We start from the raw sequence: 25763 nt of genomic DNA, 5'->3' as shown, positions 1-25763 counted from the left end.
GTACGTAGCTGTTTTGACATTGATATTACGGAACTCATATAATGTATTCTGAGCTATATATGAAAGTTTTCTGGAAATGAATTTGTGTAGTATAGTTAATTTCTTATAATAAACCCATGAACGGAAAATATTATTTTATGAGCGTATGGGTCAAGTGGGAGAATGTAAGAGCTTTATTTAAACTCTATGTCTCACACACCCATATCCTAATGGATTTAGAATAACTCAATACTTATCACTTAATTAATAAGTCACAATGAGATAAGATTAACTCCAATGAAATAAGATTAATTCTATATCTAATCACAATGGAACACAAAGTCTCTAGATTTCTTAATTGTCAGATGTTTATAAATAGTACTGAGGGGTTAAGGGTTCTCACTTACAACATCATTGTGCCTATACCCATCGGGAGACACTCGAAGGTAAAGTTGTTAGGGTGATCATTTTCTCATAGTCAGGTCAGATTTTTTATCAAACTATAATGGAATGAGGTACATTTTCTAATTGTTATTATTTATTATCGTGGATTATAGAAAATCAAAGATCCAATTATTAATGTTTATGTTAAAATATTTAACATTTTGAACTCAAAAACAGTAGACAATGTGCAGCATGGCAGCAGCAGCACTAGTAGTACGTACTCCATCGTCGACTCACTCGCTGTTCACAAAGTTGATCGTGTGATTCTAAGATATTTGGAGAAATAAATACCTATATTCCAAGAGATATTCATAATTGACAAGTACTTATGAATGATCCATGGGAATGTACATATGTCTTCAAACAAAGACATTTTCACAAAAGCATATAGCAAAACAAATCATGTGACAATAGTGAAAAGCAACCAGCTTGGATATTTTATTATAATTAATGAGATATATAGATGAACAAGGTACCCATATTTTGGTTATCAACATGTTCAAATCTACCATAGCCTCATGTATGGTAGTACTCAGCTCATGTACCCCACAACTGTTATTTGCTTGGATTATAGATCCTAACATGATCTCCTAATTTCTCACTCACACTGATGTTCTCGAGTTCTAATATAACTATACTAATTAAGAGAAAATAATCTAGTTAAATCCAAAAGAGAGATCATATTTTGAGTACTGATCATCAACCATGAACAAGGCCATAAGATAGAGCCATGAGAAGGATCGCAGCTTCCTTCTCGTCTTGAGGGAAAACTCGTTGAAAGGCTGAATTTTTACTCAAACTTATGGTGAAATCCTCCAAACAAAGCTTCTTTCTGCCATGATGATGAGATGGGGTAGTAGTACTAGTGGTGGTGGTAGTAGTAGTAGTAGTAGTAGTACTGAGCTTGCACTTCTTCTTGAATTTCGGAACATAACAATTGCTGGATCTTTTATCCTTGTGTTGCGCCTTAGAAGAAGCAGCACTCTTCATAGATGGTGGCTTTGCTACAAGAATCGTTCCATTGGCAGCTGCTGCTATTGCTCGCCTCGCTTTCCTTTGCCGAATTCCACAGGCGTTGCAAAGAGACTGCACCATATATATAACAATGGTAGAACATTAATGGATGAGTTTCAAACAGCAAGGATAAAAAGTTGTACGTACGGACGGCTGTGCTTAATTACCTCTAATAACAACAGTAAAGTTGGACGGTTGTGATGATAATTAGAGAGATAACATATATGGAACACATAATATTCCCACTATTTCAACGTGATCTTTAAGATAAGCATTGAAAAATCTATATACCTTGGGACCTCTCGGGCCACTCCTCCAAAGAGGGGTCTTTGTTGTATTACAGTCTGCACAAACTCTTATTGCGGTGTTGCTGCTGCTGTTCAAAGAATTATTCCTGCTCATGTTATCATTCTCAGAATTATTTGGAGGATTTGGCTGCTTCTGATCTTCAAAGTACTTCTGCATAGGGTTAAGTGGTGTATCCAAACCCGTTCGTTCTGAAGTTATCATCTTCCTCATCATTCTCATCTTTGAAGGCATCCACTTTGCTGAACTGGTCTCGCTTTGGTCTTCAATTTTATTGATCTCTTTGTTCAAAATAGTGACTTTGAGTCCATTATTCGCACTTTCATCCTTCAGCGTTAGAGGATCACATGATCCATCACCCTGTGAAACAAATTTATCAACCTAAAATCAGGAAAACGATCATGATTCAGTGAGATCGCACACAAAGCATTAATTAGAAGTAGAAATGATCATTAAGATATATATATATATATATATATATATATAGATATATAATTCAGTCACGTAAAATAGGGTCTGTTTACCTCTTGATCATTTTGGAAGTGCTTTGATTCCCTATAGTAGTAACTTCCTCGTTGATCTTGATCAGCATGGTTGAAGGAAATACGGCTGGAAAAAGAAGAGGATGAAGAGGAAGCTTGCGGTTTTGCAAGAAAGAGGTGGTGGTCATGCTGATGATCTTCGTTAAGATCTAAAGGAAAATTAGGAGAAGGTGGTGTTCTATGATAAGGTGGAGTCATGGAGAGAGGAGGAAGAAGAAGAAGAAGAAAGATCAAGAAAAGAAAAGAAAAAAGGGCAAAAGTTAGCAGAACCTTTTTCTTCTTATCCAGTAAAGGTGGAAGATGTTTGAGGAGAGAGAGAGAGAGAGAGATCAATCGGAAGCAAAAAAGAGAGTGCAAAAAGGCTTGTATGATGGAGAGCTAAACCTATTTTAAAGAGAGAGGGCATGAAAGAAAGCAGTAGAGATCATCAGGTAGTGGCAGAGATCAGGGCTAAGGTATAATAACACAATAAGACATTCACGTGACTACACAAGAGCCAAACAAATAAGTTAAAAAGACAAACTAAAAGGAGATGTGTGGAATGCTACTTCACAGCCTCATACGACAACCCTATCTCTAAAAGTTTTCACCCCTGGCCTGCATGTACACACGCCCTAACTATTCTAAATAAGTAAAGAAGAAAAAACATTTATATACAAGCTGGTTGTATGCATCATAGCCACATATATAAAACCTTGATCATGATGTTCTTATACATCTCCATCTAACCAACCACGTGTACAGATTTTGGGGAAAAAAAATCCCATAGGTTTTGTAACAGATGATCAGATCATGTTCTCTTCATTGTGGCAATGCATGTTAGAATGAGTAATACTACATACAATCGTGGAATACGTAAGTATTGTGCAGTCGCTTTGAAAAAGAATGGGATCCACTATTAAAAAAAAATCTTTTCATGTAGGTCCCGTATTTATTCACTTTTTTCAAAGTGATTATACAGCATTTTGCATATCCACAACTGTTACTATCATTTCTCTATTAAAATACTATTATTTCTCGGCGCATGCAGTATATTTTGTAAGGTCAAGCTAGCTGAGTAATGGAATTTTTTCATCTTGAATTTCATCATTTTTAATGACATGACTAGTTGATGGATTATATATATTTTAAGTGGCATTTTATTAAAATGGATGTTGATTTATGAAATCATGTAATTAAATTTTTCATATCAGTTGGTCATGTGACTGGAGGAAAATCAGTCAAGACAAAGAGAAACACTACTCCAGCCAAAACTATATACTTATACAGCATATAAACTCTACTAGTTACAAATATAGATTGTATAAATATTGTACACTCTTTTTTAAAAAAAGTGAGATTTATTATTAAAAAATTATATTTTTTATATTTATTCAGTTTTTTAAAAAAATATACGATACTTACATTCTTTATAACTGTAAATAATTATAAATAATAATAAAAAATAATGATAAAATAATAAATAATAAATAATAAATAATAAATAATAGTTAACGTTTGAATTTGTGAATTAAGAGGATAGAAAGATTGTCCAGAAGACAAAGATCGGGCTCGAATGGCAAGGAACGCGTACGTTCAGGCCCTTCCGGTAGTATTGCCAAAAAGGCATTGAATGCTTCTGAAGGCAGGCAGGGGGACAGTTTCAGCCTCGCTCCCCCACATTACTTTTGCCCTAGCTCAACCCTTCTTATAATATATATATATATATATATATATATATATATATATATATATATTTTTAATTACCTAATTAGTTATATATTTTCAATAGTATATATATATAATTAGTTACATTAAGAAGTAATTTTTACTTTTTATCATGGAATGAGCCGTACGTACGTCATCCCTATAATCTTATAATTACTTTAAAAATTAAAAAATATTCTATTCTCAAACTAACGTGTAAAATATATTATTTATATCACTAAATGTAATTTATAAGATTCAAAATTTAAAATTTTTCTTTTAAATCAAATTATATCATGAAAATATTTTATTGAGTGTGTTATATATATTGACTTATAAACAGAAATTTCCACGTCATTAATAGTTTTATAAATTTTAATTTTTTTGTATTCATTTTTATCACATTCAATTTCTCAACTTTTCTATTATAGAAAACTTTCGTCTCCCGAAAAAAAAAAAAAAAAAAAAAAACTCTTCTATTTCTGAACTTTTTTTCTATTATATATTGTTTTTAAAATCTCTCTCCTCTTCTTTTGGGAGGAGATCATAGATATTATAAATAATTAGTAGTTTAGATTAATGCTAAATCGGCCTATCCTAAGATATAATATCTCTCCTCGTAGATCATGACTTGAAATCCATTCCGATGAGGAAGGAAGGGTTAATAGAATAAAAGTAATATGAAAAGTACTACCGTTATAAATAAATTTTATAAAAATAAATTTATAAATTGATATTATTTTATATATGATATTTTAAATCTATTTTATAATATTAATAATTTTACAATCTAACGTACCATATCAAGTTATACCAATTTATAAATGTATAAATTTTATAAGATTTTTTCGTACTACAAGGAAAATGTTCTAATAGTACGAAAAAGCTACACACCGACTTGTTGGTTTTTATTTTTTTACTTAATGGTTAACAAAATGAAATGATTTTTTAATAAGTTTGTATTTAAAAAGAAAAAATTAAAAAAATTTGAAAAAATAAAAATAAAAATTCACACATTGGGTAGCCAGTCGACTGTAGCTGTCTCGACCATACTACAATGATCTCAAGTGCATGTAGTATCTTAACTTGCGATATCGTACTATATATAATTGTGGTTGGTATTGCCGTATTGGTAAAGTAGTATCAGACTATATACTCATCATGTACATAGAAGATAAGATTCTTTCCTTCTATTTTTAATATCTAATTTCACGATTGATCTGATGATCATTAATTTAATTAATTTGTTTTCTTTAACGCCCTCATGTATGCAGGTATCGCTAAATTAATTAAACTTCCACGTAGGTATGTTATGAACCATACATATCCAATTTTGTATTATTCTTACCATTTTATGGTGCTTATGTGTTAACATATCATCCTCATGATGTCGTTGTATATAATCGCATCATATCAATCAGGTGTCCATCATCATATATAAACACCTCAATATTAGTCATGATCTTATAATATAGAAAATATTTTTTTATATTTAACAGTACTACTTGTCAGCATGTAATTAATTACATGAATATATATCTTTCTCCAGTTCTTTTGAGGTATTGAATCAAGAAAAACTCTCATGCATGCACATATCATATATATATAGTAATTGTAAGAGATTGTTTTTCCAGTACTTGCAGTTAATTATATGAAAAATATTAAATGTACTTAATAAAAATTTACAAAAATACCTACTTCTCCACATATCAATTATTGATACGTTGAAAATCATAAAACTTAAAATTCAAAATTTAAATTTTAAAAAAAATTAACAAAATAAGTATTTTAAGTAAAACTATAAGTACATATAACAATACTACTTGTCAGCATCTAATTAATTACATGAATATATATCTTTCTCCAGGTCTTTAATTTGAGGTATTGAATCAAGAAAAACTCCCATGCATGCACCAATATGTACGTGATAAAATACCGAAACGGCAAGTTTTTTCTAGGTTATAAATACGTAATTAAGAACCATTTACAGACAAAGTGGGGTCCACCTTTTTAGAATATGAGATTGAAATTAAATGATCGATACAAAAATCTTATAAAAGCAAAATTACATAATGATATTGTAGTTTAATGTGATTTTTTCTTTTAAAGGTAGTAATGTGATCTATACGTACATTAAATTTATTTTATAATAAGAGTATATTTTATAATATATACTACATATGATCAAGACTTGTCCTATGTTTAATTTTGTAAGATCTCTATGTAAATTTATAAATATTTTTTATTATAAATTAGCCCAATTAATTACTATACATGCCACATAAAACTGGAAATTATTATATATGTTCTAGATCATCTGCATTTGAATTAGTATCCATAAATAATAATTTTGAGAGTAGATAAATTAATTACCTCGAGCTAGCAATTAGATGATAATTATTAATAAAAAAATTCTTCTTATCAATTACTATTTATTATTTCATATTCTGCATTTTATGAAAAGCATCCTCACATCTATAAAAAAAAATTTATAAGTGTAAGAAGTGAAAGTAAATATAGTACTTACAGATGCATAGAATTTCTCTTATTAATATACATAATATCCACGTCGAGTATAAGTACTGCATGAAAAAAATAAATAAATAAAAAGGTAAATTTTGAACGATCACGAGGGTGGCAACGTATGAGGTTTTTGAGTCACTGATCCTGTGCATGTTGAAAGGTACGTAGAGTAGACATGGATAGGGACGTAAGTACGTCCTGAAAAATGATAATGTATTTTTGATCTGTCATTTATAAAGATAGAGTAAGTCCAAATTAACATGGGGCATGCAGTCTTCATATATATCAAGTTGTTGAGGCTTTCATGCAATTCTGATCATCAAGATCGAGATAGGAGCCTTGTCCACCTTTCAGCTACATGACGACACACAGTCCCGCCCTGGTCATTAATTAATGCAAATGGCTGCATTCTACGACTCTCTCTCTCTCTCTCTCCATATATAATTAGTATTGGATATATTACAAGTAATACTTTTGGACCATATTTTATGGGAGTTTGGGTATATTATATGGAGTAGTACTGTACGTAGGTTTTAAGAACAGAACGAATATAGTGATGAAGTCGATCGACGGTAGATAATAATTAAGGCTTATTTTCAAGTTTTTAATTAAGGGCTAATTAATTAATTTAAAGGTAAAAAGTTTCTCTCATAATATTCTTTCATTGTAGGTTTTTTTTTTTTTTTTTTTTTTAAGCTTTCATTGTAGTTACTCATGAGGAAAATAGAAATCAACATGAGTGATGTATAATTGTATATACATGCTTAGGCTTGCATGAGTACTGTATGATTTTAAAAAAAAAATATCCCCAAAATTAAGGTTTTAAAAATCATTTCTATCAAACGGTTTTTCTGCATGCGTTTCTTAAGATGGCCAGCATAACTTGGTTTTCTTATTAAATGTTTTTAAAAGTAATTTTATATACAACTACAAAGTACGTAAATGACATGTAATCATTTTGAAAAAGAATGGAGTATACTATTAAAAAATTAATTTTTTTCAGTCTCATATTTTATTCATTTTTTTTAAATGATTATGCGGCAGTTGCGCAATTGACGGTTACAAATATATTTTCTCTATTCTTAATACCCTCCCCCAAAAAAAAAAGAACAGAAAAAAATGAGTACCCCTCCAATAATATTGTCATCCACCCCCTTCACTCTCTCTCTCTCTCTCTCTCTCTCTCAACTTTATTTTACTTTCTTTCCTCATTTCCTTCAAGACATTGAAGGCAAGATGGAAAAAAAATTTGGCTTCACCCACTATATATCCACACATCATTGAAATCGCGAGTAGTACCCGGCCTCCTTTGAACCGACTACTCATTGGCGGCGATCATCCACCCCCATCATGCTGGCGCATGGTCTTCATGCACCTCTTTTAATCCCAACCTCCTTTGCTACCCATCACCACCCACCCACATGCCATGTAGGAAGCTCCCTAGTATTTAAGTAGTACAGTACTACTCAATTACCCACAATTTCAACATTTTGATCAGCATGTGGACCACACACACCAATCCTCAAAGCACGCGATTGTCATGCACCACTGCAAATTCTCTGTCGACCCTTTTTGCTATGAGTTTCAAACTCCTTCTACCTACAATGTGTTATTGGAATTTAATGAAAGCTACCCCAATTCATGCTTCTACGGAGCAAACCTTACTGCATTAATCCTAGTTTAGACTACCTTCAATATCGACAAGCGATGATCTTTTGTTTTCATTCATGTATATATGTTGGTGCATTTTCTGGTCAAGGGAGAAGGATAATAATATAATCGGATGACCCTCTAAGAAATATAGTTGGATCTTAGATAGATGGGAGGTGGTTATTGCCTAAAAATAGGGCTAGCTCAGTGGCCATTATCTAAGAAATGGGCTTCACAGTTATTCATCATGTAGTGGTTTTGTGAGTGGAGACCGCTAACTATTCTTATCCCCAACAGTTACCCCTGATTCCAATGTTTGACATGCATGCTTAGCAGATCAAACTTTGGAATCTTGTATGTGCTTTTAATCATGGTAATTTCTACCGTTCAACGTTGTGGGCAATGTGTTAGTCACTTAGGCGGAGTGTCCATGCAGTGTGTATCCAAGGGCTCAAGCCCTATGCTCACAACTTGGTAAATTTTCAAATCATTCTATATATCAAACTATTCTAAAATTTGACCAATAATTTTACCTTAATTTGTTGCCCTCATTCATTAATACTGAATGAGGTCTTCTCTAATGCCTTTAAGGAGGCTTTATGTTGCCTTTGTAGATATCTTTCTGATGCCTCTGAATAGGTCTTATATGGAGGTCTTCATGTTGCCTCTATGAAGGTCTTTCTGATACCTCTATAGAGGTCTTTTTTTGTGCCTTTGTGTATAAGTCTTTTTTAACCCTTTGGTGTAGATCATCTTCTTTCTTCCTTGGTAATCGCAAGGAGGCTTGTAGACAGTGGCCTTGCTCGATATTTTCGAGCAAGGGCTTATTTTCTTTCTTGCTCATTGATCGTGAGCTAGGAACTGGCATTGCTCAATGATCCCGAGTAAGGGTTTATTTTGTTGCCTGCTTGTTGAAAAATGGGCTTACTCGATAACCCCAAGCAAGTGTTGGTTTTCTATCCTTGGTAATTGTGAGAAGGTCTTGTGCTGTGATTCCTGTTGAATAATAAACTCAATTTAGTACATAGAGTTATCTTTTAGTAGATTTATGAACTAAAGTCCAAGTTCATCTTGGAAGAAGTAATTCATGTATTTGGAAATTCATGTATTTGGGTATTCATATACTTGGAAATTCATGTACTAGGGAAGTTCATGTATTAGAGTAAATACTAGGTGAATCTACAAGCCTATAAATACCCATGTATGCATTGGCACAAAGCAAGCCACTTAAGAAGTAATTCACTTAAAGAAATTTCAAAAATAGTCTCTCATCTCTTTCCTCTAGAATAGAATATCAGTTTTTCTCCTCCAACATACTGGTATCAGGGCAACAATTTTCTAGATCCAGAAAATGGCCAACTCGACGTTTCTGTTTCAATTTCCACATTTGACAAAAGAGAATTATGAAAATTGGTGCATTCAAATGAGGGATTTGCTTGGATCTCAAGATGCATGAGAGATCGTAGAGAAAGGCTATGAGGAGCCTAGAGATGAAGCTTCGTTGAGTCCTAATCAAAAGGAGGCTCTGCAAAAGTTACGGAAGAAGGACCAACAAGCTCTCACGCTCATCCATCAATGTTTGGATGAAGCAATGTTCGAGAAAGTTGCCAATGCCACTACTTCCAAGCAAGCATGGGAGATCTTACAAAACTCCTATCAAGGAGTTGATAAAGTGAAGAAGGTGCGGCTCTAAAAGCTACAAGGTGAGTTTGAAGTCCTTCGTATGCAAGAATATGAGACGATTGCAGATTATTTTTAAAAAATGTTGGCCATTGTGAATCAAATGAGGAGATATGAAGAAAAGCTGGAGGATGTCCGGGTGGTTGAGAAGATTCTTCGTTCATTGCATTCAAAGTTCGATTATATTGTGGTGGCTATTAAAGAGTCGAAAGACTTGGAGACGATGACGGTTGATCAACTCATGGGATCTCTCCAAGCCCATGAAGAGAGACTTAAGAAGAAGAATGAAGAACCTATTGAACAGGTTTTAACCACAAAGCTATCTGTAAAATAGAAGGAATGAGAGAACGATAAAAGTCAATGAGAAAGAGAACACAAACGTGGGCAAGGAAGAGGAAGAAGAGGACGAGGACGAGGAAGAGGCGGACAAAGCAATCAAAATGCCTACCATGAAGGGAGAGGTCAATACTCAAGAGGTCGTGGAAGAGGAAATTACTTAAGGCAGAATGTGAGACAATATGATAAGTCTAAAATCAAATGCTACAATTGTCAAAAGTATGGCTACTATGCTTCGGAATGCTGGAGTTCTCCTAATAATGCTGAAGAGAAGGCGAATCATGTTGAAAATGAGGAAGCGTAGCCCACTTTGCTACTGGCCTACAAAGGAGAAGAAACTAGTAAATCGAATTTGTGGTATCTTGATAATGCTACAAGTAATCATATGTGCGGAGACAAAAGTAAGTTTGTAGAGCTTGACGAATCGGTGAGCGGGAATGTCACTTTTGGAGATATGTCAAAAGTTCCCATCAAAAGGAAATGTACGATTCTAATTCGGTTAAAAAATGGGAGCAATCAATTTATGTCAAATGTTTATTATGTTCCAAGTATGAAAAACAACATTTTGAGTTTGGGGCAACTCTTGGAAAATGACTATGAGATTGAAATGAAAAATCGTAGTCTTTTTCTAAGAAATGACAAGAAGGGTTTAAGGTTTAGGGTTTTAGGGTTTAGGGTTATTTGATTGCTAAAGTGTCCATGACACACAACATGATGTTTTTGCTTGATATTCAAACTGATGTGGCTAAGTGCCTCAAAGCTTGTGTGAAAGATATGTCTTGGCTTTGGCATTTGAGGCTCGGGCATGTGAATTTTGGTGGATTGAAGTTATTGGCTCAAAAGGAGATAGTGAAAGGTTTGCCGCCTATTGATCAATCCGATCAACTTTGCGAAGGGTGTCTTGTTGACAAATAATTCCAGAAGAGCTTTCCAAAAGAATCATTTACAAGAGCAAGTGAGCCGCTCCAACTTGTTCATACCGATGTTTGTGGACCAATCAAGCCTTCTTCATTTGGTAAAAATCGATACTTCATCCTCTTTATTGATGACTTTAGTAGAAAAACATGGGTATATTTTTTGAAAGAAAAATCTGAATTGTTTGGTGCTTTCAAAAAATTCAAAGCACTTGTTGAAAAACAAAGTGGCTATGAGATTAAGGCTTTGAGATCAGATAGAGGGGGTGAGTTGACATCTAATGAATTTAATGAGTTTTGTGAAGCACATGGGATTCGTCGGGCTTTGACGGTTCCGAGATCATCTCAACAAAATGGGGTGGTTGAAAGAAAAAACAGAATGATTCTCAATATGGCTCGAAGCATGTTGAAGATGAAGATGATGCCTAAAGAGTTTTGGGCGGAAGCAGTTGATTATGTTGTTTACTTATCAAACCGTTATCCTACAAGAAGTGTAGAGAACTCAACTCCCCAAGAAGCATGGAGTGGAAGAAAGCCAAGTGTTTCCCATTTGAGAGTTTTCAGAAGTATTGGCTATGCGCATGTGCCCGATCAAGAAAGATCCAAACTTGATGATAAAAGCAAGAAGCACATCTTCATCGGCTATGATCAAAGATCCAAGACTACAAGCTTTATAATCCAAGCACTAAGAAGATGGTCATTAGTAGAGATGTGAAATTTGACAAAGAAGGTTCGTGGGATTGGAGTGATCAAGAAAATGAAAAATATAATTTCTTTCCCTTGCTTGAAGATGAAGATCAAGGAAATGATGTACAAGAACTTATGACACCTCCTCAATCACCAATAATTCCTAGTACTCCTTCATCATCTTCTTATGAAGGAAGTTCTAGTGAAAAGCAATCCTGAATGAGAAGTCTCCAAGATCTTTATAAGGTAACAAAGAATTTAAGTGATGATTTAACTCTTTTTTATCACTTTGCCGATTGTGAACCAATAGGTTTTGAAGAAGCGGTACAAGAGAAAAGGTAGAGAATTGCCATGGATGAGGAGATCAAATCAATCAAGAAGAATGATACTTGAGAATTGGCGACTTTACCAGAGGGACAAAAGCTCATTGGTGTGAAGTGGATTTTCAAAGTAAAGAAGAATGCAAAGGGAGAAGAAGAAAGATTCAAGACGAGATTGGTGGCCAAGGAATATAGCTAACGTCTCGGTATTAATTATGGAGAAGTCTTTGCCCCCGTTGCACGATTAGAGACGATCCGAATGATTTTTCTCTTGCAGCTCAAAAGAAGTGGAGGATTTATCAAATGGATGTCAAATCGGTTTTCCTAAATAGAATCCTTGAGGAAGAAGTTTATGTAGAGCAACCTATGGGTTATGTGGTCAAAGGGCAAGAAGATAAAGTACTAAAGTTAAAGAAAGCCTTGTACAGCTTAAAATAAGCGCCAAGGGCATAAAATAGTCGAATTGACAAATATTTTCAGGAGAATGGATTCACCAAGTGCCCGCATTAATATGCACTCTATGCTAAGGTACGTGAAAATAGAGACATTTTGCTTTTTTACGTATATGTTGATGATTTAATTTTTACTAGAAGCAATTCAAACATGTTTGGAGAATTTAAGAAAGCTATGACGAGAGAATTTGAAATGACCAATATTGGTCTTATGTCTTATTATCTTGGCATTGAGATCAAACAAATGGAGGATGGAATTTTTATCTCTCAAGAAGGTTTTGCAAAGGAAATTCTCAAAAGATTCAAGATGGAAGATAGGCAATCCGTAAGCACCCAAGTTGAATATGGAGCGAAATTGTCCAAGCATAAAAAAGGAGAGAAGGTAGACCCCACAATATTCAAGAGTCTTGTTGGAAGTTTGAGATACTTGACTTGCACAAGACCTAATATACTTTATGGACTTGGACTTGTTAGCCGATATATGGAGTCACCAAGTACAATGCATTTTAAAGCGGCTAAGAGGATTCTACGTTATCTAAAAGGTTATGAAGGAACTACTCATGCCACAAGAGGAAGCCACAGAGATTTTTGTTGATAACAATTCGGCACTTGCATTGGCAAAAAATTCGATCTTTCATGATAGAAGCAAACATATTGATACAAGATTTCATTTTCTTCGAGGATGCATTGTCAAGAATGAAGTACAAGTCAAATTTGTGAAGACCCATGATCAAGTTGCAGATATTTTTACAAAGCCTCTCAAGTATGATACTTTTAACAAGTTCGGATGTTGCTCGGAGTTACCAAGAATTAAGTTTAAAGGCGGGTGTTGAATAATAAACTTAATTTAGTAAATAGAGTTGTCTTTTAGTAGATTCATGAACTAAAGTCCAAGTTCATCTTGGAAGAAGTAATTCATGTATTTGGAGATTCATGTATTTGGGTATTCATGTACTTGGAAATTCATGTACTAGATAAGTTCATGTATTAGAGTAAATGCTACGTGAATCTACAAGCCTATAAATACCATGTATGCATTGGCACAGAGCAAGCCACTTGAGAAGTAATTCACTTAGAGAAATTTCAAAAATAGTCTCTCATCTCTTCCCTCTAGAATAGAATATCAATTTTTCTCCTCCAACAATTCTGACCTACTTCATTTTTCCAGCAAACACAAGCATCTTTCCAAGAGACCTCGATTGATGATTCGAGAAAGGTGGAGGCCGTTGTTCACGACCTTCTTGATTTGTTCAGTAGTAACGACCTTTTTCAAAAGTTGCTGAGAAATAGACCATAACTTTGATCAGATCTGTGGTATGTTCGAAAACCAAGGGGAAGCTTCTCGGCAATCGCTTCTATAGAGCTACAATGCTCGTATCAAGAATGTTTGTAAACATATTTTATATAGCTCGGTATTACCAGATTTGCTTGAACTTGGGATAGAGCTCATTATGTATGCATCTGAATAATTGATGCACTATAATGGAAAACTAAGGCTCTTCAGTTAGGATTGAGAAACACTCTCAATTCATCTTATCTCATCTCATCTCATCATTACAATTTTCACAATTTTTTTCATAAAATACAATAAAGAATTCAACTTTTTCAAATTCCAAAGCAATAATAATATTAAAAATAATTTCTTAACAATATTTTATTCAACTTTCATCTTTCATTTCAATTCTTTTTATCTCAACTCACTGTCCAAACCTAACTTTAATGATCTCCATTTTTCTAGACGTGAAACTGTGGTAGTGAACGAGCTAATTTGCCACTCAATTTGCATGCTTGGGAGCTCGAAAAGTTGGCTCACATGCTCGGGATGTGCGTGTATGCTCGGAGAGGGCTCCACTCCTTTGTCTATGTAAAAGTTACAAGCTTCGTCGACTAGCTTTAGCAAATTTAGCTCGGAAATGCCTTTGTTTCACTTCCTGAGAATATCTTTGATTTGATGTGTGAGGGAGACCACTCTAGCCATGGTAGTTGAGGTTTACTCAGAGACTTCAAGTGCATGAACCACTCCAAGAATTTTATCTTTCCTTGAGTGGAACAGGTAGGATGCTTTGTCAAATAAAGATCAATATTAGTGGTGGTTGGGTTTGACCTTCGCCTCCCCAACTCCAACTTCGTCTTCTGTATTGGTAATAACTTTGTGTATTAACTGTCATCAGCTGAACCGTCTCAAATGGCAAGATTCATGCTAAAGAAATCGAGCGAATGCCACTTGCCAAGACAAGTGGTAGTGCAAAAGATCAAACGAAGGGCAATGCCTATATGCCCAACTAAACAGAATGGTGGCCCACATGGGTTGGGAGCGTTTGCACGGCTCAGATTGGAAGTGTTAGAGCTGAGCTATACGGTCGGCACCCTTCACACGTAGCTCGTGCATGTTTAAGTTTGGCATGGTGCTTAGTTAACACAGTTGACATACTGGCTGTTGCTATGGTAAAAGTGTTGTCCTTGCTGCACTAAAATCCATCAAGATGAGTTGATCAACTGATACATATAAAATTGTTTGAGAAAAACGTGTCTTGAGCTTGGAGTTGAGAGAGTAACTCCACATACCTACGGGGACTTAATATACTTCCCCAAGATTCAATAAAACTCGATAGCCATGTAGGAATGTTTCTCCTAACTATTAGTTTCATGGAGTCACATGTAGGGATGAACAGGCTTGGCAAAATACATTAACTTACCAGCTTATAGGGATAAACCATTCTAGATGCTAGACTTGTAACGTATGTGAAGTTCGAATACAAGATATATCCTTCCTCGTAAGTGAAAGTTTGCTCAGGTAAAAAAGCTCGGGTAGGTTTTTGTCTTATCTCCATTTTTTCGCCCTAATGTATTGTTCGCATTAGGACCTTTTTTTCCATCCTATTGTATTTTTTCCGTAATGTCTTCATTTTCAACTTTAGTAGCTTTTTTTTTTTTTTTTGGGTCCTGTTTTCATCTTCTTCTTTAGGGCCCTTTCTTTCAAACCTTTTTACATCCTCTTTTGATTTTTTTTTTAATTTTTTTTTTTTTTGGCCCTACTGTTGGAGGGCAGCAATGGAGTTTCATTGCTCACCTGAGTTTTGTCGCTTCCTGCGATGGGGCTGACACATAGCCTGTCATGCTAGTTGCTCAAGAAGAAATGTAATGTTTAGGAGGTAAGTGCCCAACACACTTCTTGCTCGGGGCTAGCTTCTTTGCTCGCCCGTGAGTGTACGTTGTTGCTCAGAAAGAGCTTTGTTTCTTCCTGTGATGGGGCAGGCACATAGCCCGCCATGCTAGTTGCATAGGGCCGGGAGAAATGCAATTCTCGGGAGGTAAGTGTTTGACACACTTGTTGTTTGGGGCAAACTTCTTTGCTTGCTCATGAGTGTATCTTTTTGCTCAGGGAGATTTTTTTTGCTGCCCGTGATGTGGTGAGTACATAGCCCGTCATGTTGGTTGATCGGGGAGATATGTAGTGCTCAGGAGGTAAGCTTGTTGCTTGGGACGAGCTTCATTGCTTGCCCGTCATGTGGGTGGGCTGAGGACCAGTAAAGCTTGTTGCTCGAAGGCTGGTTGCCTGCCTTGCTTGTGCATGGGCAAGCAGTGCCTACATATGCATCTCATGCCTCGGCACTAGCTACTTTAAACTTTAAATCATAAAATATCATAGTGATAAAGAACTTTCTATCTTCGTAGTTGTTTTGGTATAGTTTCACTAGATGCCTCCTTTGTATAGAACTTTGCTTTGTTTGTTCATACGACCTTTTATTTGCATAGTGATAAAATCGATCCCACAGACGGAGACAAATTGTTCGTGCATTTTTTTTATCAAGGTAGAATGCCAACAGCATGGTCAAATGACCCTCTCATTTATTGCCTGCTATTTGAACTCTTCCTGTAGATCCAAGGATACCCTGACGATTAAGTTCTTTTCTTTATCTCTAATGAAATTCAAGAGAGAGAGTGGATTTTCTTCCCTTTCTTCAGTTGTCCTTTCCATCTTACGGAATGGCCTTTTATAGAATTTTCAAAGCTCATAAATGTTTGTTATGTGTGTAAACTTTGGATCGGTAAGATATTTGGGAGGTGGTAATTCCGTAAAAATAAGGCTCAGTGACCATTTTTTAAGAAGTGGGCTTTACGGTTATTCATCATGTAGTGGGTTTTGTGAGTGGAGCCCACTAACCATTCTTATCCCCAACAATGTACTTTTATTTCTTTGCTCTCTAATAGCTTCATGAATGTTTGTTGGAGTCCTCCTCTCACATTTTCTATTTAATTAGAATAATGTTAGATACAATTATAGATTATGTAAACGTTACACATTCTTTTTTTAAAATAATAAGATCTATCATTAAAAAAATTAATTTTTCAGGTGAATCCCATATTTACTTCCTCACTTTTCTAAAAGAAGTGTGCGGTGCTTGTGGTACTCTATGACTTCAAATATCATTTTTCTTTTAATTAATGTTATTTCACTTTAGTTTGTTTTCAATTTGAGGCCGATGATTTTTTATTGAGTAATGCTATATACAATCGGAAAGTATGCAAGTCCTGCTCATTTTCTTTAAAAAAAATTGAGTAAATTTATCATTTTTTTCAAAGGGAATGCATAAGACTTGCATACTTTAAAATTGCAAATATTATTTCTCTTTTTTTATTTTATTTAACTTGTTTAGATATATAAGCCAAAAAGAGAGAGTAGGAAATAATGATCCAGGAGAAATATATGGTTGAAAATATATTATCCTCCATTTGAGCTGGTGATTTTATTTTATTTTTTATGCTAATTATTTAAAGCCACATGAAAGCAAATCATGGCAAGGGTGATTTTACTGCTACATTGATACTAGGGGTAAAAGACATCAATTTTCTTAATGGAACAGCATTGACAAATAATAGAAGGGGTGCCTAAAACCATACATACATATTGATTAGAAGTTGCGTTTACATTGAGTGATTTTCTCACTAAATATATCTTGTTAGAAAGCGAACAGGCGATATGAGTTTTGCTACTCATCATTCACACACACCACACACTATACTTTTTTTTTTTTTTTTTTAATTCTTCCTAAACTAATTGATTTCTTATACTTATCATCCATAAAACTATACATTTGGTGAGAGAAAAAAATAATAAAAAATAATATATTGTATGTGATGTGAGGATGATGATATAAATTTTTTTCTCATATATAACTTTAAAATTGGAGTAATTCTACGTACAACAGTGAAATGCATAAACGCCGCATAATCGCTTCGAAAAAAAGTGGAGTCTACTATTAAAAAATTAATTTTTTTATATAGATCTCATATTTTATTCAATTTTTTCAAAATAATCACTCAGTGGTTACACAATTCACGACTGCAAATATATTTTCTCTTAAAATTGTACCCTTTTTAATTTTCAGGAAAGGAGTAACTTTCGAGTACTGTTGGCCCAAGACTATATAATTAGACAGTCTGGGCTTTGGAATTTAAGTTGGACTTCCATCTGCTAAGCCACAGTGGACCAAACAAAGCCCAAGTTATTTTCTGGGCTAATTTCAAAACCCAGGACCTTCGAAAAATAGTATTGCACACTGCACAGTCTAGGCCGAAAGCCATCCCCTCCAAATTTGCAGCTCCACCATGATCAAAAGTAGTGTGTCACTGTTCGTGTACTGGTTAAATCGATCCACTTTTAATTAATCAATATATATATTAAGTGTTTTTTTTGTTATTTAATTTTTAAATATTTAAAATTAAAAAGAAAAAAAAAAGAAAAAAAGGACAACCTCCTAACAAGATGATCGACATTTGACAACATGTCAACTAGCTAGGACATAGACCCACTTGGTTAGCCTCTAAAAGTGGGTCAAGGAAAGCTGCATGCATGTATATCATGCGAATATATATTGAGGACTACTTTTGCATAGGATTAAGATTAATACATGATGTGGAGCCATGGATGCATGCAGATTGCAGATTTTAGTTGAAAGGTGTCAAATCAACAAGTACTGCACTACTTATCCCCTAAATTCTAATCAAAGATGGATGTACATTGTATACGCACATAGATAGATAAGGATGAATTAAATGTTGAATCATAAGCTAGCGTATAGAAATATTTGGGATTAAGGTAATCTACCTCTAGAGTTTAGGATGTTACACATCAATTTCTGCTCTAGATTTGGGCTAAATAAGTTGGATGAGTGTTTTCGATTGACACGACTTATGATAGTCGAAAGTGCAGATCTTTACAGACGTATGTATTTACTAAAAATCAGTGTTAGTGAAAGTATGTGCAGGGGGACATGTACGTGAACTGATTGATGAATTATGACATGATCAAAACACAATTGATATGTTCAAAACAAACCTGTTCATTTACATTCCAATTGGGATTATTCTTGTTCTTTCTTTCTTTCGAACCGATAGCAAATTTCATTAATAAGATAAACTATAAGAGAGATATATACAAGAGAAGTTTAAAGGAAAGACTTCATCATATATATATATATAGTTGGGTGGATAGTATTATTAGTTTCTTGTTTTATAATTGAAATGATTCTCATAACAAGTAGTGATGTGTTGTAAAATTGACTTTTAAGTAGCAATACTCTTTAACTTTAGACTTTTTATTGGGCATAAAACCGACCTATTATTTATGCAATTACAAGAACTTACAGATGGAGATCAGGAGTGGTTAGCTAGATAGCTATCTATGCATGCCTAGATGGGATCGATTGACCCCAATTTCCAATACTTTTATGATATTAATCTGGTCCCAACTCAACCAACCCCACACTATATATATATATATATATATATATATATGGGTTGGATACATAGATAAGAGGTGTGTTTGGTTTGGCCAACTTCTACCATCACAGAAATAATAGCGTTAGGTGGAAGATAATCTCCAACTGCAATATTAATAAACTTACAGTAAATTTTTGTCAATATGAACACTAAAACTAGTCAGGACTTTTTAGAGAAATTGTACTGATGAACTCTCTGATCTAGGTGATCTGGTAGTGGTTGAGCATGCAGATGCAGCAGTATCAATGTCAACCAAAGGGCTGTGCTGAAAATAAAAGCCTGATAGAGATTTTAATGACTTTTTTCTTTCTTTCTTTCTTTTGGGCTCAAGTACAGAGATCATAATTAAGACATTTTGGCCAATATAAATATATATATATATATATATATATATATATATATATCAAGTGATCAGCTGGCTGCATGATGTTTAACCAAAGAAAAATTAGTTGGTTCGTTAAGACTTCAATTAGCAAACCTAATTCATGCTAACTAATTAAAATAAATGCATGACAAAGCATGAAGTCAAATGATTATTATGTCATTTTCTCTGTTCCCCATTAATGTTTCCCAAGAAATGTTTATATTTTTAGGCTGGAATGGCAAGGAATCGAAACAAAACGACAAAGGGCAAGTGGGTTTTTGTTTTGCAAGAGATCGATGTGGACTCCTTAGCAGCTAGCTAGCTAGAAGTTCCATGCAAATTTATATATTGGATCAGTTGTTACATTAAGCAGCTAGCTAAGCTTAGGTAGTACTACTCGATCCTCAAATTATTTGAGGATAAGTACAGCTTACACGTTATAAACTTGCTCTATCTTTATCTATTTTTATGGATAAAAAGATTCTCGGACACATGTAATTGTATTCAAACTTGAAACCTTTAAAAACTTTGATGGTTCTTACAATATATTTCAGGTCTAGATGATTGATTACGACATGTAGGACTTAATTGGTTGCCATGCATTATTAAATAAAGAAACTCCGAACTTTGAAAACATGACTCATGCAACCGCCTTTCTCAAACATTATGTTGATGCATATATATATATATATATATATATATATATATATGTATAGATTGGATGCATGCTTGCGTAACTTAACTAGATGCATGTAAATTGAAGGATTCCCCGTGATCTTTTAGGTCTTGACTTTCTTTATTGAATTCCGATGATGTCTTACATGCATGCATATATAATCTTTTGATCATATATGTTTTGAGGATATTATCCTACGCCGGCCAATGTAACAATAAGAGAGAAACAGAGACACACATCATTAATGCTTTTTTGCAGAGACAGCTGAGAGCAATCCTCTTGTCCCTTTCATGGATTGTCACGGCCGTTTTGTCAAAATGAGTTGGCCATTGGCCATAGCCACAGGGCTTTATCCCTTTGTTTCCAAGCTTTATTCCCGTGTTTAACAGTTGAACACATTGGATCTCATGTGCAGCAGACATTATATGGTCATACCTGTCAAATGATACAGACATCAAATTGATCATTAATCATAAGATTATTAAATTTCTTGAATAAATCCTAACTCCACTATTTATCTCCCGCATGTTTTCATCCAAATATTCCATGTATTTATATTAAATTAACTGATGATTGTAGAATGTTTTAAGGGTCCGGTTGTTTGTCCATTAAAACGGTACATGAGTTGGAATGTCACCAGACAACTTAGTTCATATACCGTGTGAGATTTATAATATTGAGAGAACCTTTTCTAGTACGTAAGTGAAAAAATTCATGGACTTAATTACTTATCTCATAAAATTGATTCTATAAAAGAGAATTGTTCAATCTTTATAAACATATCCAAGACCTTATCTACAGATAATATGAGATTATTCTTTAACAGAGAGGACGAATAAGGACACAATGTTGGTGTAACAATTATCGATGTAAATCAAAATAATGCTGTAAGGCATCGATTTTCACTGGAATGTATATCAAATAATATAGGTCATTCACGATGATGGTAAGTATTCAAATATCTATTAAATGACTAGATTAATTTCTTAAACAAATCCTAAGTATTCACTAATCTAGTTTCAGTTAAAATGTAATAGATTTAAGATGAAATGTCATTAGATTGAGCTAAAACATGCATATTGGAGGTTGAAATTAGATGGGTGGTTCATTGTTCTTAAACAAGTTGTTGCAGTGGGGTTGCACTGTAAACCTTTGCTTGGGGGCAACAGCTTCACCTTTGCCACCGGCCCCATGCATCGATCCTTCTCTTTGGATAAGCATTTTGGATCTGACCCCACCAATCTTAACTATAATATAGAATACTTGGGGGACCCACTCGATCAAGGAAATTTGGATATGATTTAATGCAAATCGGACGGCCACCAATGCCTATATATGTTGCATGAAAGCAACAGAAAACTAACCGGACGTGGCATTCTCATCATCCTCTTAACAAGGCAAGATTCGGAGCTATCAGGCAAAGCATATATATTGTTGTGGAAGATATATATATATATACACACATTTAATTTGCCAAGTTTGTATGAATTGAAATGGTTAGGGGAGATGTTAAGTACTATATTTTTTTTGGGGGGCTGCGGAATGGATGAAACGTGAGGGTATTAACAATACTTTGGATAGGATGGGCCCAACCCACCCAAAACACGTAATTTGTGGCTGTTCAAGCAATATTTACAAGAGTGATGCTATCTACAAAGCAAAATTCTACTGATCAACAGCTTTATGCCACAAATTTCTTGAGTGAAAAAAATAAAAACTCACATTATATATGTGTTAATGTGTATATAAATGAATGCCCTACAACATTATATTATAGGGAGAAGAAATAAGACCAAAATAATGAAGAACACGAAGCCGAAATACACGTAATTGGATAAACATAATCCGAATTCTTATGTTCAATGATTCATAAGCTGATCAAATGCATGATATCCATTTAGTGCAAAATATGGGGAATTTTGATCCTCTCATTTTGTATCTAAAAGGAATAAATTGACAACCCAAAAGCAAAAAAAAGAAAAGAAAAAAAAGAAGGCTTGATTTGACAAGCCAAAATAGATAGATATATGACACAAGTTGTGAATGAATTGATTTGCATGCATCACATCTTAGTGTGGGATGGAATATTCATAATTGTGGGTGTATCTCAAATATATAGATCTAATTTATTTAAGAAGAATGCTATACATCAGTTATTATTTACTATTACATCTCATATTTATAGGTTTTTTTTATAGAATGTGGGGTGTGAGATAGTGAATAATAACTGATGAGAAGAATTCTTCTTGATAAATTGATAATTTTAATTAGTGGAAGAGCAGCCACCTGGTTGTGCTAATATTATCTTTTAATTGGGGAACCCTCAGTTGCATCCTTTTGTCTTTTAAAAAATTCAAAGCTACTTCCTCTCCCCTTTTGAGAATCAGAATTCAGACATCTTTTTTATTACGTTTTGATGATGGGTGGCTGTTTAAGATTAGGTGTAAATTGTAATGAAAGAAAATAGGCAAATAATAAAAAAATTATTATAATTATTTTTTAGCTATATGTAATTTTTTTCAGTTCATGTGATATTAAATTATTAGAAAATTATTTATTATTTATCAAATATTTATTGCAAATATATTAGAAAGAATAACGAATAATTATTTATTTCTCCCCTTAATGCATTTTTAAAGATTACTTACTGAATGAAGCAATGGAATATATATATATATATATATAAATATTCCCACATCACTGAGTTAAGCAATAATTATTCGGAGAATCAAGACTTTTTGTAACTTTAGATTACGAAAAAGTACCATCCATTAAAGCTGCTGATCCTTCTCTCTAATTCTAATTTCTATCCATAATCTACTTCCCAATAATAAAGTAGGATTCTTGTCCCAATTTTAGTGATGTGACCACCCAAATAAATCTAGGAACATCCTTTGATTTTTTTTTTTAAAAATAATTTTTTGGAAGCATTTTTGTTCTGAGAACTATTATAAACACAAAAAAATTATATAAAATAAATCAACAAACTAATATGATTTCATAAAATCTATTAGATCTAATAAAAATAACTTTACAATCTGACGTACCACATCAAGCCATATCGGTTTGTGAGTTTATTTTTGTGTAATCATTTTGTGGCTAAAATATTTTCCTTTTGTTGTCTTCGTATACATATAAGTTAGCATTTTTCACCAACATAGAAAATAGCTTAAAATAAAAAAATAAAAAAAATAAAAAATAAAACACAGCATTTACAGTGACCTCAAAACAATTAAACTTTTGAATACAGAAACTATCTCACTTTATCTCATCATATTATTATAATTTTTCTAAATTTTCACAAAAGATGTAATAAACAATTCAATTTTTTCAAATCTTAAAAATAATAATAATATTAAAAAATAATATTTTTTTCAATTCATTTAAAACTATCTCTTTTTATATTATCTCATCTCACTATCCAAGCGAGCTTTTATTCATTCACATCCCTAATTGAGAAGGTCCAAATAAAAAAATTAATAATTCTCCGAAAATAATGGATCCTGGACCCAAAAGAATGCAAGTGTATTAATATTTTAATAACTTTAAAAATTTTAATTCTTTTTATAATTATCCAAAAATAATGGATCCTGGGCTCAAAAGAATGCAAGTGTACTAATATTTTAATAATCTAAATCTCTATCATGTCTCCCTTATCTTTAATTAAAAATGACTGGTCAATGGTCTTGCACTCTGCTGTTTTTTTTTTTAATTACCTGTACAGTTCAGCAACAGTATCATAAAAATAAAACTAAGAATCCTGAAAATTAATTGACTTGAAAGCTGGGAAGTGAAATAAAAAAAAAAAAAAATTAGCTGAAGAAGTTTGGTGCTTTCAATCATGCAAAATGAAGTAGTCTGGAAAAGATTAGAATGATTTCATGCAATATAAATATATATATATATATATATATATTTTTTTTTTTACTTTCTGTCACATATATTGAGGGACACACAACACAGAAAGGATACATCATATTGTTGTACTGCAAAAGAAAGATAGAGATCACATCATTTTACAAATTTTTTGTTATAAAGTATTAAAACTTGATTAAGGAGATTTTATGGGTAGGTATTGGGTAACCTAATCATAGTTTCTCTAACAACCCCCATATACATATATATATATATATATATATATATATATATATATATATATTATGTCCTGCTGTATTCTCTGTTGTGGATTCTTCTTCCTTAATACATCTTTGTAAATTTTGATTGTACATCTTTCACATAATGAAATAAATAGCTTGTTTTTCAAGCTATGATTTGTCACTGCAGCTGTTGGTCACTCAAAATTGTATAGGAGGCAACAAAGAATATTTCTTTTTTTTTTTTTTCTTTCTTTATGACGACAACCAACGAAGAAAATTTAGTATAACTGGTCTGATAGTATATCGAAAAAAATAATAAATAGTAAATAATTTTTTTAATTATGTAAGAGATGATGAAATAACCATAATTAGTATTTATGGATTTTATAAATTGATTGTGAAATAATAAAAAGTTAATTTTCAAAGGTAAGGAAAAATAATAATAATAATTTGTTAGGCTCCAATCACATGAATTTGTAAGAAAAATTGTAAAAATTGTAAAATAACTGTACCAACCGTGAAGCACTGGAGTTAAATATTCTCTACGGTTTTGAAACTTTCGTAGATCTTCCATTGTCCAATGGATACTCGACACGTAGTGTACGGTAGGTGATTCCCCTAATGTGCGTAGTAGTCGCAAAGCGGATGGATAAGTCAAATAAAATACGTCAAACTGTCCACGTTCTCAATGCTGCAACCCGACTCTGTTTTTTTAACCCTTAGAAAAAGAGAAAAGCTATTTTAATATTTTCTTGAAAATATATAGTAATTTCTCTGTTATGTACGCATTCTTATTGATGTATTAATTTTCATATTTTATTAAAATTATAGTGTATTATTATGAATAATTCTATCAATAAATTAGTGAGGAGTATACACACCATATTGTTGTTGTGACAAAATTTAATTTATAAAAAATATTTATAGATTTAAATTTTATAAATTAAATTGTGTCACCTTAATAATGTAGATGGTGCTTTGTTGACATGAACTTATGAATATAATGACTCTTTTCATTTTTACTTGTGTTTGTTTTGCTAATTCATTTAAGTCAATTTCATTTATTTATTATATTTTGTGTAAAAATTTAAAAAAATTAAAATAATAAGATGAAATAAAATGAGATACTTTCATGAGTGATGCTACTCTGCCCTCTGAGTAGTACCGCTCGTTTGTACTACTTCTTGTTTTTTAATTTTTTTTTTAATTTTTCTTTTCACATTTTTTAATATATTTAAATATTTTTAAAAAATAAGAAAAATACACCAATACATTTAAAATCACTAAATAATATATATATATATATATAA

At 33.0% G+C, this 25763-nt stretch overlaps 1 protein-coding gene across 2 annotated transcripts; it reads right to left on the bottom strand.

The window, feature by feature from the left end:
* Nucleotides 1–837: 837 nt before the first annotated feature.
* LOC121250702 (GATA transcription factor 21) lies at nt 838–2910 on the bottom strand. Of its 2 annotated transcripts, none has more exons than XM_041149889.1 (3): nt 2268–2910; nt 1729–2103; nt 838–1509 (listed from the first exon to the last, which is right to left on the bottom strand). In XM_041149889.1, exons 1-3 carry the CDS (start codon nt 2481–2483, stop codon nt 1123–1125), a joined length of 978 nt encoding a protein of 325 aa, XP_041005823.1. In that variant the 5' UTR covers nt 2484–2910; the 3' UTR covers nt 838–1122. The 2 variants fall into 2 exon arrangements, with proteins under 2 accessions (XP_041005823.1, XP_041005822.1); XM_041149888.1 differs by having other exon boundaries at nt 1729–2124; nt 2268–2883.
* Nucleotides 2911–25763: the final 22853 nt, after the last annotated feature.

This window comes from Juglans microcarpa x Juglans regia, chromosome 2D, assembly GCF_004785595.1.
Source record: "Juglans microcarpa x Juglans regia isolate MS1-56 chromosome 2D, Jm3101_v1.0, whole genome shotgun sequence".
NCBI classification, from domain to species: domain Eukaryota; kingdom Viridiplantae; phylum Streptophyta; class Magnoliopsida; order Fagales; family Juglandaceae; genus Juglans; species Juglans microcarpa x Juglans regia.
Note: the sequence above shows the minus strand (reverse complement) of the source record. Positions and strands in the feature narration are given on the sequence as shown.

Coding starts and splice junctions, on each gene's coding strand:
- LOC121250702 (XM_041149888.1), bottom strand. CDS start 2,483: ATGACTCCACCTTATCATAGAACACCACCTTCTCCTAATTTTCCTTTA. Junction 2,125..2,267: donor ACTTCCAAAATGATCAAGAG/GTAAACAGACCC, acceptor TCCTGATTTTAG/GTTGATAAATTTGTTTCACA. Junction 1,510..1,728: donor GTGGCCCGAGAGGTCCCAAG/GTATATAGATTT, acceptor TATATGGTGCAG/TCTCTTTGCAACGCCTGTGG.